Raw genomic sequence first — 15,418 nt, forward strand, 5'->3', positions numbered from 1 at the left:
GCCTTTTGCTTTTTTTTACTTGCCATGTTACTAAACTGTGTGATGTCTGAAACTCTCACCTACTTGCTCTTACAAATAAAAAAGATGTATTTAAAAGAAAAAATACATACATGAATGGGAGAATAGGTCTTCAAATGGCCACCCCAGACATACAAAAGCTGCCAGCTGAGGCCTGACTGATTCCTATGCAGTCCAGCAGGGCACAACAAGGGCCTGGCAATTCTCCAGGGTGTCTATAAGGCATGAATGACCTTCTGGGACATTATAATCCACGGTGAAAGGGCTGCAAGTGGGAAGCTGGGAGTCCAGCTGGGCTGAGGGGGGAAGAAGCCAAAGCTGAAAACCAATTCCTAAAACCTGTTTCCTTCCACCCCCTGGAGAGCATGGAGGATTAATGAGATGGTGTCTATGGAGCACTTTGAGCTCAGGAGACAGAGATGCAAGATAAATACAAAGTATTATTCATTTTGCTCCTTCCCGGCCTCCCATTCTTCCTGTCCCATTTTTAAACCTTTCTTGCATAAAAGCAGTAGGGCCTCAGGAAACTGTAACCAGAGGGTTCCAGAGCTCTGGGATAGCAAGGAGGAACCCCCAAATAGCACAATGGGAGGTTATTTCATCCTTCACCCCTCCGGAGTCATCCCCTAAAAACAGAGAGCATATTTCGTGAATTCCTATGAACCCAAACCTGAGCTAGGACTTTTACACACATCTCATTTTGGTTTCCCAACAATCCTAACCCTGCATGGGAGGTAGCAATGCATCTCTTCCAAGCAGCACCCCAGCTCCAGAAAGGCATCCCCAGCTACCCAGTACCTAAGGGTCTGACCTTTAAGTAACTGTCAGAGGAAAGGGCAAGGTGTTTAGTTAATGATCATGACAATGTAAAGCCCCTCCAAGGATGTTTACATTTTAACAAGAAATACAGGCATGAAATTCAGATGGCAGGATTTCAGATCTTGTTAAGGACTGGTAAGGAAGAGATCTTGGACAAGAAGAAGCCCTCAAATCATGTCACAAGTAATGAGAAGCAAAGACTACAGCATGGTGGTTAAGAACTCAAGCTCCATATCACATAACCAGAAGTGCAAATCCTAGTTTCTTGTGACTCCTGGAAAGTTACTTAATTTTCTAAGCCCGCTTTCACATTTGTGAAGTGGAAGTAACAGCGACATCTAGCTCATACATGAGATGAGGCACCACCTTGCAAAACACTAGCCCTGGGTATGTGGTAGCCATTACTCTTATTACTTGTAAAGACAACCATAGGTTCCAGGTTGGATGAGTCTGTGCTAGGACATCCAATAGTGACTCTACACTATGACAGGACTCAGGCAGGTCAGGTATGGGTTGTGGTCATCTGAGCCGCCTGGGGCCCATCAAACCTCTTGTACCCCTTCAACATGGAGTTTGCACAGATCTGAGCTCAAAAGAAAACTAGGAGCAGAACAGCAGCCATGCTTGTGGGACAGAATGGCAGGAGACATTGGCCAAAAGCTGTTATTTCCTAAGAGCAGGCTCTGTGTCAGTCTCTTTCACCAGCGTGCTCCCATGCCCAGCACAGGACTTAGTTTACCGTCATCCAAGAACAAAGGAATGAAGGAACAAGCCTCTCCACAGGCAGGTACGTGTTCTGGATGCCTTGCACTGAGGCAAGCCCAAAACAGCATGCCCGCTAGAACCCAGGGAGTAGTCCCACATTCCAGAACAAAGACTACCTTGTCCACAAAATAACCAAAACCTATGTAATCCAGGGCCCATCCATGCTAGTCAGCCTCTGCCATGAGCACCATACACTGGACCATGGGACTAGGGGACTAGGGGAATGTTAATAAAATTTACCTCCAAAGTGTGTGGGTCAAAGGCCTAAAGGGGCCAAGGACGGCCGGGTGTCCAACAATGGGGAGTGCTTGTGCTGTGAAAACTGGAGCCCTCCTGCCTTGACTAAGGAACACAGCTGCTACTCAGCTGGTTCACCACTGCCATGAAAAAAAGAAAACAGAGAAACAGATTTTTATGTCAACTTTTCTTATTTTAGAACACTATGAGGGCCAAACTAAACATCTCTAAGCCTTAAACTGCAGCTCTTGTTTTAGTCTATTAGCCAGGTAAGTCCTGGCAGGTGTGGCTGTAAACAAGTCACCAAATTCTCATCATCAAGAGAAGCAGAAAGAGGCAACAGGAATGGTGATGATGAAAACATGGCAGAAAGCCCTTCAAACTCTAAGCTGAGCCCGTGTTCATTCTCTTGACTAGAAGCTGAGAAAGCCTCTTTTCCTAGATTTCTTTTAAGGTCAATAGAGTAAATTCAAGAAGGAGACTGATGAACCCCTGAGCCACATGCCTCAAGCCCTAGAGGAGCTAATAATCCCTCCACTGCTCCAAATGCTTTTTGAGCTTCCGCTTGGTGTCACCTCTGAAGCCGATTTTAAGCTACACACACACACACACACACACACACACACATGCACACACACGTGCGCATACGCACATGATCTGCCATTATTTTACAGTACAAATCAGTCTTTAGTGCGGGTAATAGAAAATTGGTGCTCCTCTGATCAGCTCACCCTATTCACCAAATCTAACTCTGAGTGACTTTGGACTATTGCCCAAATCACATCTGACAAGCACTGAGGGCGGCAGTCGATTCAAAAGGGACATTCCAGAAAAGGTTCTGAGAAAAAGCAGGTCACGGAGATGAGGCTGTAATGGTAACAGCAGCTACCAACCATAGCTCCAGGCTATAAAGTGCCTTCCACGCCTCACAACTCAGCCAAGTTTCATCTGTGAAGCACACACTTTCATTCCCATTTTACAGATGAGGAGAGGTACAGGGCCTGTGCAAAAAATCACACTGCTAAGAAAAGCAGAGCAGAGATTTAAGTCAGGCCTGCCTGGCTCCAAAGCCCATGCAGGAATTTGGACTCCCTTCTGTGTTTCTGTTCTTAGTCATGTGTCCTAATGGCTATGCCCTGCATGCTGAGGGAATGAAGGGGTAGGGGGGACAGGGAGATCACCCTAGCATGTCTTCTAGCACATCCCCCACTCCCAGGGGAAAGGGAAGACTTTCATGGACCAAGTAAAAAAACCACAGTCCCAGAGAAAGGACAAGCAAGACTAGCCTCTCTGAGCTCGGGCAGTGTGTCCTGTGTCCTTAACAGGAGATAAAGACCAAGAGGTGGCAGAAGCCAGCCATACCTTGGTCAACTCTCAAGTAAACCCCACATCTCGTGCCCTCTCAGCTGGCTTCTCGGGGCTCCATTCCATGCTGAAACCTCAGCACTCTCTTTTCCCTGCCACCATCACTCCAAATACCAATTTCTTCTCAACTGACTGGCAAGATATTCCAGCTAAGGTGTTAGCTGACAACAGCTTACCATGTCTCACTTCCTTGCACTTGTATCTGAATAAGAGATTCTTAAAGACCAAAGCCTTCAAGATCCAGGAGAATGAATAATCTCCAATGGTAAGCTGACTGATGCTGTGATGGAAACAAACTGCCAGGGCAACATTCTGGGGCAGGACCCCTACCTGACAGAGCCCTACATTAAACCATAAAAGCAGCCACCCCCTTACTAAAAATAACCGCTGACATTTATTGACCATACTCTGCCAGTCCCAACGCTAGGTGCTCTATATATGTAATCACATTTCATCTACACTGAAATCTTAACAGAAAGGATCAACCCTATTTTCTGGATGAGGAAACAAAACTCAGAAATGGCCAAATTGCCAATGTAGGTGGCAAAAGGGAACTTACCAAGGGTCTGAGCTCCTTCCACCGGTCCCACTACCTTCCACATCGCTCACTACCTTCCTGAAGTCCAGGATACCACACAACCATACCCCTTCAGCATCCACACTGCTCCTAAGCTGTGGCACCCCAGAAATGTAGGACAACAGAATCCAGGAAAGGTGGCTGGCTCCACATCATACCCTGATACACACAACCTTTCCTGGGTGGCCATTAACCTGCACAAAAGCCCTTGGGAGGACAATTCCAGGTCACCAGGATCTCTTGCCTGGACTCCAGGCTCTGAAGAAAGGATCATAACCACCCCCATCTCCCCCACCACCCATTTTCACTGTTTTGAAGGTGGCTGGCTGCATAATTTGGATTTTAAATGCCAACAGGGCAGCAATTTTTATGGTATGAGAGAAAAGATGCTTCAACTCCTACTTGTGCTTAGCACATGATGAAAGATTATGACAAATGGATACAGCTTAGGAACAGACATAAGGATAAAAGTAGCTTCTGTTGATGAAAGTCAGTATTAACATTTTTCTGAGACTAGACTCAGTAGAGCTAATATAAGTGGGCCAGAATAATTATGGCTCTGAAAACTCATCTATTTGGTTGGACTATTATCCAAAAGGGACTTACTAACACACAGTCCTTAAGCAAATTCATCAGCACGTTTTTGTTAATTGTGCATCTGCTAAAGCTCATGATGGGGAGCACCAGATCCCCGTGAGCTGCAGGTTGGGTCGGGGGACGGGACGTAGCCCTGATCCCTTGAGACACTTGTGTGCTTTTCTGGCCAAGGCTATGCCAAGGACAGACCCTAACTCATGCTGTGACCAGTCCCACCCTCAGGGGCCAATGGGATCTCATCCTCATTATCCTTGAGGAAAAGGCCCCCAAAACAAAAAAAACCCACAAAAAACAACAACAAAAAAACCCCAGCACCAGTAAGATCTTAGAGAATACTAAAAGCTCAAAAGAATTCGTGACTCCTAACTGCACTTTCTCTTCTGCTCCACAAAGTGGGGAGAAAGGCAGAGAGAAAACAAATGACTTTAGAGAGAAGGTGGAAGCTTGCCATGAGCCAGAGGTGAACCTCAGCTGAGCTGCATTGTTATTAAATTCATCACAATTGTCATTTGCACTTCAAGGCCCTCCTGCTCCAAAGCCTGCAGCACTTACCCAGCATTTAGTAGGAGCCCCTGGGGTTGGGGAAGGTGGCCAGGGGAGAGTGAAACTGTCAGAAAGCTGACAGTCAAGGCTTCTCTTGACTGTCAAGGGGGCATTGGGAGCTGGTCAAGGGCAGGCTGTAGCTAGGGCCAGCCAGGGAAACAGGGCCAGGAGCCTTGGCGTGCTGCAGCCAGGCCAAGCTCAGAGCCTTCTCGGTCATTCTACTCCTGCCTGTGGCAGTGACAGAAACCCTGAGCAGTTAGGTCTAGGTTAATGAAGAGAGGCCTGGAATGAACAGGAAGAAAAGGACAGAAGGAAAGAGAACAGAGAGACAGAGACAGACGGAGAAAGCACAAGGAAGACAGGAGTAGAGGAAGAAGCAGAGTCTTACTTGGTGCTCACGACACAGGCAACCAGCTCTTGGGGAGAATCCTGACCTTCCCAATTCTGCCACAAACTAGCTGAATGATCCTGGCCAAGTTACTTAATGTCTCTGAGCCTCGAGATCCTTCTCAAAATGAGGATAATTAACTGTAGTTGTCTACTTTGTAGGGTTGTTGAGGGGATTAAATGAGAATACACATAAAGCACTTAATAAACCACTTGGTACATGGTAAATTCATCATTATTGATATTATTGTATCATCATCATCATCATCATATTTTCTCCAAAGGGAAACTATACTATGAGCTTTAAACAGAGGCCAGAGGAGTAAGGTGTGGGGTTGGTGGCGGGGGGTGGGGGGGGTGGAGAAGTACCCATATACCCTGATCCAGTGCTGCCCACATTCCTGTAAGAAAAATAAAAGCTCACCCTACTCCCACAGAAGCCTTGATGGCATGGAGGTTTTCTTGGACCTTACAGGGATTCTTCTATTTGCGCTAAATATTTACCGGGTTCTGATGACTGAGGCAGAAGGTGAAGCAGGAAGCCATCAGCAGCCCGAGCAGCATTCCCAGAAGAGCCATCCTAGAAGGGGGCAGGTCCTGGAGAGCCATAGATATAGACCTGAGGAAAATAAAAAAGAAAACAGAAGGTCAACAGGAAGCTGGTGCCTGATCCCCCAGCACTGTGATTCCTAAGATGTCACTTGTTCAATGGATAACAGACATTTTCCGCATAGAGGTATCAAAGGTCTGCTACCACAGGATAAGAGCTAAAGGAAGCCGAGGCGCCTGGGTGGCTCAGTCATTAAGCATCTGTCTTTGGCTCAGGTCATGTCCCAGGGTCCTGGGATCGACCCCCGCACTGGGCTCCCTGCTCCGCGGAAAGCCTATTTCTCCCTCTCCCACTCCCCCTGCTTGTGTTCCCTCTCTCACTGTGTCTCTCTCTGTCAAATAAATAAAATCTTTAAAAAAAAAAAAAAATCTAAAGGAAGCCTCCATCTCCCATAAGGAGTTCAGCCACTCATGGGCAGATACGCCTTGATTGGTAACATAGAGCCAAGGAGGACTCTTACATGAGATACAACAGCTGTGGTTCCTTACTTCCTCATTATCAACTTGCCAGGTTGTACAGGGTGGTATTGGCTATGACAGTGAGAGAAAGAAACTAACCAATTTATTTGTGTGTGAACACACCTGAGCCCAAATCCTCATAAGTCTTCATAATCATTCACTTCTAAACCATGCTCACTGTTATACCTGAAGAAAGCTGCCATCAGTATCCCAACAACCAGCGAAGTTCAATATTCCCAAGCCACAAAGCCTTACACATCGCTTTTCAAATGGCCAAACAATTTTGGGAGGCCAGGGGAGGGCCTGAAGCACAGGCCCTAGTACCTGTGAAAATTAAAAAAGGATAAAAGGATATCCCATGTTCATGGATTAGTGACTTAATATTGTTAAGATGACAATACTACCCAAGGCAATATGCAGATTCAATGCAATCTCTATCAAAATACCAGTGCTGTTACAGAAGTGGAGAAACCCATCCTAAAGTACATAAGGAATTTCAAGGGACTCAGAACAGCTAAAAAGATCTTGGAAAAAAAGAACAAAGTTAGAAGACTTGTATTTCCTGATTTCAAAACTTACTACAAAGCTACATTTATCACAACAGTGTGGTACAGCCTTAAGGACAGACATAAGGACCAATGGAATAGAACTGAGGACCCAGAAATAATCATGTATGATCAACTTATTTTCAACAAGGGTACCAATACCACTCCATGGGGAGAAAACAGTCTCTTCAACAAACTGCTCTGAGACAAGTAAACAGCCACATGCAAAAGATGAGATGGACTCTTCCCTTACACCACATACAAAACTTAATTCAGAATAGAACAAAGACTGGGGCGCCTGGGTGGCCCAGTCGTTAAGCGTCTGCCTTCAGCTCAGGTCATGGTCCCAGGGTCCTGGGATCGAGCTCCGCATCGGGCTCCGCATCGGGCTCCCTGCTCGGCAGGAAGCCTGCTTCTCCCTCTCCCACTCCCCCTGCTTGTGTTCCCTCTCTCGCTGTCTCTCTGTCAAATAAATAAATAAATAAAATCTTTAAAGAAAAAAAAATAAATCAAAGACCTAAATTTAAGAGCTAAACTTTTAGGAAAAAAAAAAATATATAGAAAATCTTCATAACCTTAGATTTGGCAGTAATTTCCTAAAAAGGACACCAAAACCACAGGTAATTTAAAAAAATAGGTAAATTGAGCTCCATAGATATTTTAGAACTTTTGTGCCTCAAAAGACATTATCAAGAGAGTGAAAAGACAGGGCACCTGGGTGGCTCAGTTGGTTAAGCAACTGCCTTCGGCTCAGGTCATGATCCTGGAGTCCCAGGATCGAGTCCCGCATCGGGCTCCCTGCTCGGCAGGGAGTCTGCTTCTCCCTCTGACCCTCCTCCCTCTCATGCTCTCTGTCTCTCATTCTCTCTCTCAAATAAATAAATAAAATCTTTAAAAAAAAAATTTTTTTTTTTAAATAAAAAAAAAAAGAGAGTGAAAAGACAACGAACAAAATGGGAGAAAATACTTGCAAATCACCTATCTGATAGGGTTTAATAACCAGAATATATCAACAACTCCTACAACTCAACAACAAAAAAACAAGCAACCCAAATTAAAAACAGGCAAAGGACTTGAACAGACATTTCTCTAAAGAAGATAAACAAATGCCAATAGGGACATGAAAATATTCTCAACATCATTAATCATTAAGGAAATGCAAATCAAAGCCACATTGATTTACTACTTCACATCCACTATGATGGCTGTAATTTTTTTAAAAAAGGAAAATAACCTATATTAACAAGGATGCAGACAAAATGGAACCCTTTGCTGGTGGGAATGTAAAACACCGTGGGACAAAGTTTATCAGTCCCTCAAAAAGCAAAACACAGAATTACCTTATGATCCAGTAATTCCACCCCTAGGTATTTATTCCACACAACAGATCTGAAAACAGTGACTCAAACAGATAGTTCCATGTGAATGTTCATAGCAGCATTATTCACAATAGCCAAAAGGTGGGAACAACCCCAATATCCATCAACAAATGGAGTATTTTAAATGTTGTATATACATACAATGGAATATTATTTAGTCATAAAAAGAATGAAATTCTAATACGTGCTTCAACATGAATCAACCTTGAAAACGTTATATGCCAAGTGAAATAAGCTAGACACAAAAGAAAAGATATTGCTATGAAGCTACTTAAATGAATTCTCTTCAGCAGGCAAATTCAGAGAGACAGAAAGTAGATTACAGGTTACCAGGGGAGTTACTGCTTAATGGGTTTCTTAGTGAAACAATTTTGGTCAGTACACTAGAGTGGCAGTCAAGAGAACTTAATCCAAATTGCTGAATCACTATATATACTATATACCTGAAACTAATATTACATTCTATGTTCACTAACTGGAATTTAAATAAAAACGTTAAAAAAAAGAGAGCGAGAAACACGTGTACTTTAAAAAAAATTGGCAAATGATCTAGAAAGAAGGGCAAAAATAAAAACAAAATGAAACAAGCTAAACATTTTTAAGAAGCCTTAGGAAAAGTCAGGACATGTCAGCATTAGTCCAGACCCTTATAAAAGGCTTGTGTGTTGGTCACTCGGCCCTAATATACCTTACTAGGCAGTTTACTCAATAGAGGCTTAACTGTGTTCGTTATAGGGTAACATCTCTGAAGAGTATGGTATTTACCTTTTCTCTTTGCTCTTCCTGTCATACTCCACATTCCACCACAGAAAATTGGTCCTGTAACAGGACTGCAGTGGACCTAAAGCCCTGTCTGAATCCATTCTCAGAAGTTATTACCCCCTTGCCCAGCCCACACCTTCTCAGAGGCAGACGGAAACTTTCCCTAAGGACATCTGGAGCCATAAAGGAAAACAGCCCTGCTGGACCGGCACTGTGCTAAAAAAGCATAGCCAAATGGAAAAGCAAAGGCTTTGACACTAAAAATAGCTGCTACACTCACCCAGCAGCAAAAGCCTTTGCTTTCTGCCAGCTTCTCCTCTCTTTTTTCGTCGACAAAATGGAACGGCTGAGTGCCACATGAGCTTTCCCCAGCAGCCTGGCTCCCTGGGGCACCAACACACTGAAAGGCAGGGAGTGAGTTCACCACACAGCATTAGTTCTAGACAGGTGCCTGACCGTGCCTGGCTGTGTTGAGGGTGGGTGAGCAGGCTGGGTGAGGATGAACAAGGAGCAGAAGCTTCCACATCAGGAGTGAACAGGTTGGGGCGCCTGGGTGGCTCAGTCGTTAAGCGTCTGCCTTCGGCTCAGGTCATGATCCCAGGGTCCTGGGATTGAGCCCCACATCGGGCTCCCTGCTCAGCGGGGAGCCTGCTTCTCCCTCTCCCTCTGTCTACCACTCTGCCTACTTGTGCTCTCTATCAAATAAATAAATTAAATATTTAAAAAAAAAAAAAGAGTGAACAGGTTGGAAAGGCCCAGGGAGATGGGTCCCAAGAACATACAATGTTCCCTGGAGATTCCTATAATTCCCCATACCTTTCTTAATCCACAGCCTTGCCTGTGGGGAAAAAGGAGAGTCAAAAATGGGAGTGGGGTGCATTATTGGGAAACATACCGTAAGAGAAAACAAAGCCTATCCCCAAAGCAACAGGTTTCCCTTCCCTGCATGAAGAGTGTTCATGTGTACACGGATGGACACACACACACACACACACACACAGAGTTAAACACTCCCTTCTCACAGCCAGGGAAAAGCACTGGAATTGATGCTGGGGAAAAAGATGAGGAGGAAGAGATAAATGAGAATGAATTAGTCAAGGGCAAAGAAGACAAATGAGCAGGAGGAGGAAATACAGAAGAGACTGAGGCAAAAGAGGTTGGGAGCAGCTGATCCACACACAGCAGCTTCCCCACCTCCCGGAATGGGAAGCGGAGTGGGGGGCGCGAGAGAAATGGCAGCTCCCACAGGGCTCCCAGCCACCTCCGTCTCCCGCACACACACTCACGCCCTCAGAAGCATTTTATGCCAAAACTAAGGATGAGCGATCGATTCGTAAATAGATCCTTCATCTCCCCCCCAATAGTTCCACATGGACTGCACACCTGACCTATTTATTGCCTCCATATATTTCCTCATGAAACACAAAGAGAGAGAACATGTTGCGGGGAGGAGGTGCCAGGGGACAGAGCTAGGAGAAGTGAGGCTGGGAGAAAGGAATGAGACAGTCTCCCAAGCTTTGCAGGGGTACCCTAACAGCATGGGGAATGGTGTCCTGCGTCCTGCTAAGGCCTGGCCTGCAGCCATGTCAACCTGGGCTTGGGCCTTATTCAAGTAGCAGCAGGTGGAGAACATGCAGGCACAGTTTTCTCTGGGCTTTATGCTCAAAGTGAGGTGAGCAGGGTCGGGGTAGGAAGAGGGGAAGGGGAAGTGGCACACAGCTACGTTTTACCAGGAAGGCTCACAACACAACCAGGGACTTGGGCAGCAACAGCAGCAGCAAGAGAAAACCTTGTTACACTGACGTAAGTAAAGCCAGAGTCATGGCATCCCTTTGAGGCACAGTTGGCACACTCGGCCTGAGATCAGTGCCCTTCCCAAACCTTCCCAAACCCTACTTGCCACCCACTAACCCTGGATTTGCTTCATCACCTGCCCCTACACACACTATAGAACAAATCTTCCCTTCATCCTTGGCTCTCACTGGAGCACAGAGCAACATCTTTACATTCACAGTCTTCTGACTTAAACCACCACCACTCGGTCTGGGAAAGGAAATATATTTCAATGTTCTACCAGTAACTCTTTCCTTAGGTATCCTTGGGCTCTGGGACAAAAAGATAATTAGGACTTGAAATGCCCATTTTTTTCTCCTATCAAAACTGGCCATCAGTAGGCTGCACCTCTACTTAAATGGAGGTTGGATGCTCTCAGCAATCTGTATTTTCAGCTTACTGTATTGTACAGCTTACAGGAGTAGATGCTTCAGGCATGGGTGGGACGAGGCCTTTGGACTCACCAGCCCTTGCCTTTCTTGATGCCTCATGTCCTCTATTCCATTCAGACAGAACTGGGGTAAAGGACTAGGCCCTGGATAAAAAAATAAATAAAAATTTTAAAAAACCATCATCCCATAACTTTTATCTTCTCTAAAGACAGGAAAACAAAAGAATGTGATGAGGATGGCAAAGAGCCAACAGAGGAAGGCGAAGTGGGACTGCTGGATCTCTGAAAGCTTCTTACATGGCTGGCTGGCCCCATGGACAGTGGTTGCTCTCATCTCAGGGCCAGAGCACAAGGAGAACAGGAAAAGGTCACAAGTGTCCTGGGCAGACAGGAGCACCTCAGCAAGCTACCTGGGAGCACTCTGAACTCCATCTCAGAAAATGCTTGCATTCATAACCTACAGTGTATGTCCATGTATTTGTTTCCCCAAATCTAGAAGTGAAAGGACAAGAATTCCCACTTCCATCTTAAAAGAAGGGAACTTGAGCAAAGAGATAAAAACATTGGATAGAAAGTATAGTATATGAATTTAGCGTCAGAATGACCTAAGGCCAGTTCTTAGCTCTGTCAATTCCTAGCTATGTGATCTTGAACACAACTGTACTAGGCCTCAGTTTCTCCATCTGTAAAATGGGCATAATAAGAGCTCCCACTTCAAAGAGTGTTAGGGAGGATTAAATAAATATACGGAAAGTGCTTAATAAAGCATCTGGCACCTACTTATCATTAGAGTAGGGATGATGACTAGCTCTTGGACCCACAGGCCATCAGGGCCAGGCCAGGCACCCTGGAACCACTCTCCAGAGCTCTGCCTTCTGCAGGATCAACATATCCTTTAGCTGACCCTATACCTCAAACTTTAGGACAAAAGCCTTTTGTTGGGTATCTACTCCCAGGAGGTGAAGGAAACAGATGGGACCCCCCCCTCAGCTGAAAATGGAGAGACGAAAGCCAGTTTTCTGTTGAGCCCCTAGGCAGACCCAGCGCACTCAGTGAGCTTCCCAGAATACAAGTGTCCAGAGAGCCAGGCCACCATAATGTAGAACTGCCGGCTGCAGGAACAGCTGTGAAACAAACTTCTGCTTTCCAGACTGAAGGTTAGAGGATGAGCTCTTCCTACAGACACACATTCATTACTATTTATGGGCTGCACAAACTCATACACACACACACAGTCACTCACCTCTACACAAACAGAAACTCACTGCCTAATCTGAGCAAATATGAAGCTGAAGAAACAATGCAAAAAGGACACTAAAAGGACAGCCCTGACAAGAGAAAACAATGTGCAAAGGTGTAGGAAAAGAAATGGATTTTTAAAGAAAAATTTAAAGGACAAGAGAAATAAGTTTGGAACAGTCAGGCAAACAGGCTCTTTCCCCCTAAGACATAAACTAAACAGAAAGTCAGGAGGTAAACAGCAATTAAATCCAAAGAGCCTTTGGACAGCAAAAGAAAAGTGGCTTCCAATCCCAGCCCAGCCTGGGTAACTGGCTGGGAGGCTGGACAGGGAACATCCTTAACCACTGACCATTTGTGTAATGGGGACAATAGCTGTCCCCAGTATTGAAGCCATGCCTAGGGCCAAGTAAATGGAGACTGCTCTCAACAGACCCACGGTACCCAAGAAGGAAAGTGATTAGAGGAGGCTGTTGAAGGAAGAAGGTTCACAAGAGACCTAAGCTTCTGCCTCAACAAAAAGCTGCAAAGCCAAAATCCACTCGTACAGCCTTCAAAAGAGAGCCCAAGAGAGCCCTTTCCAGTGGCAATGTAAGGACAGGTGCTGGCCCTGCCAAAGAGCACATGGAGCCAAGAAGGACTCCAGAAGCCCAGCAGGGACTGAAGCAACATGGGATGGGATGAAAGAGGAAGGAAGCATTCCTGACCCCTTCTCAATACTCTATACTCCAAAAGGTGAGGGGCATGACCAATTCCATCCCTATTCTAGTAGGGAAGAAAGATCTTCAAGAAGGTAGCTAAGCATATTAGCAAAAAACTGCAATCTCACAGACAAAAGACAGTAGCTCCAGCTAAAAGAAATGAAGTGACAAGCAAAAAAGAGAGCAAAAGCAAAAGGGACAAAGCAAATAGGAGCCCAGCCTAGACCTCTTCAGCCCTATGCTATTCAACCACAGGCTTCAATAAATCTGAATGCTAGAAGGGAATTTAAGATTCAATCTTCATTTGCACTGCTAAAGATCTAAAAGACATAGCAGGCACTCACTCACTACATAAAGAATAACCAGGGGATGCCTGGGTGGCTCAGTTAGGCAGGCTCAGGTCATGATTCCAGGGTGCTGGGATCCAGTCCCGCATCGGGCTCCCTGCTCTGCGGGGAGCCCGCTTCTCCCTCTGCCTGCCGTTCCCCCTGCTTGTGCTCTCTCTGACAAATAAATAAATAAAATCTTAAAAAAAAAGAAAAAAAAAAGAATAACCAGGGTTCAATGCCTTTAGGCCTGGAGCTTGTCAGTAGATCCAGGAAGGCTCTGGCAACTTCACACCTGTCAAAGACAAAGAGGTAGAGAAGGCTAGAGCAGGGTCAGAACTTTGATGCCATTACCACAGAGATAATAAGCAAAGCAACAAGAATAGAGTCCCTGTCTTAGGAAGAAACCCAGAGAGAAAGGAACAACGAGCAAGAATAATCTTCAAGTCATGGCTGGAGTTTAGGAAAAGAAAGCAAAGCAAGCAAGGCTATCAAACAAGGAACGACAACAATAGTGCAGAATCAAACAGGTCAACAGAGGAGAGAATCCTGAGAAAATCAAGTTATAGGCAACGACGTCAAGAGATCAATCCAAATGAGGATGAAAAAAGCCACTGGATTTGGTGATGAGGCAGCCAGAGGGCCCTGCAAAAGAGGGCACACGTGAGAAGAAATAGAGGCACATAAGTAGAATCCTCTGAAAGCTTGAGTGGGTCCACTGAAGTTTGGAGATTTGGGGCCACTTCTCTAAATCCAATTTTTTCAATATTATCACTCAAGTCTTAATGATAACAGAGAAAAAATTGACTCCAATGGTCAGGTCTTACAGATGGATCCTCCAATGCCATACAAAGGTTCCTACGGTGGTGTAGAACTACCCCCTCCAACACACATGTCCTTAGGATAGTGACAGGCACAGTCACACCCGCAAAAGGACCGGGCAGGGAAGTAAACCTTCAAGAACAAACTCCCATTAGACACAACTCCACCTTCTCTGAGCTCTCAGCCATGCCTCAGACTGCTCAGAAGCTTTAGTCCTTGCACTTTGTAATATGAGATAGAGAGAAATACCCCAATGACACCAAATCCCCTAGGAATCAAATGCACTATCTGGGCCACCCACAGGAAAATAAATTCTGTCTCATAGTAATTATAGTCAACATTTATAAAGCGCTTGCTATGTTCCAAGCAAAGTTCTGAGCTCATTCACTCTTCTCAACAACTCTCTGACAGCGTTCTAATATGCTCCTCATTCAGCCCATGAAGGGACTGAAATTCAGAAAGGTTAAATAACTTGCCCGAGTTCATGCAGCCAGAGAGTGGTAGTCAAGAATCAAAGCCAGTTGGCCCGGAACCCATCCTCTTTCCACAGGCCATGCTGCCTTTCCAGTGGTCTATGAATCAGCCACAGAAACTGGACTCAGTTTACTTATTCTACAACAGTGTGAATACAAAGGCACACATTTTGTGTCAGGCACACATTAAATGAGCCTACTGGGGGGGCACCTGGGTGGCTCAGCTGGTTAAGCGACTGCCTTCAGCTCAGGTCATGATCCCAGGGTCCTGGGATCGAGTCCCACATCAGGCTCCCCCTGCTCTGCGGGGAGCCTGCTTCTCCCTCTGCCTCTGCCTGCCACTCCCCTGCTTGTGCTCTCTCTCTCTCTGTCAAATAAATAAATAAAATCTTAAAAAAAAAAAAAAAGAGCCTACTGGGGCCTCTTGTGGAAAGACCCACTGCTACCATGTCCAAGCTTTTCTCTCTCTCTCTCTCTCTCTCTCACACACACACACACACACACACACACACACACACACACACACGTACGTTTTGATTGGTGAATGCCCTTAGCACAGCCCAGCCCACAA

At 45.4% G+C, this 15,418-nt stretch overlaps 1 protein-coding gene across 1 annotated transcript in view; it reads right to left on the reverse strand.

The window, feature by feature from the left end:
* Positions 1-15,418, reverse strand: part of SIL1 (SIL1 nucleotide exchange factor) — a 210,462-nt gene that overhangs the window by 152,786 nt on the left and 42,258 nt on the right. The window contains exon 2 of the mRNA XM_021701868.1: positions 5,813-5,927. Within this exon, the coding sequence (XP_021557543.1) occupies positions 5,813-5,917 (105 nt within the window). The 5' untranslated portion in view covers positions 5,918-5,927. The remainder of the gene's footprint in view (positions 1-5,812; positions 5,928-15,418) is intronic.

The sequence above is a fragment of the Neomonachus schauinslandi genome, chromosome 7 (genome assembly GCF_002201575.2).
Source record: "Neomonachus schauinslandi chromosome 7, ASM220157v2, whole genome shotgun sequence".
Taxonomy (NCBI): Eukaryota; Metazoa; Chordata; class Mammalia; order Carnivora; family Phocidae; genus Neomonachus; species Neomonachus schauinslandi.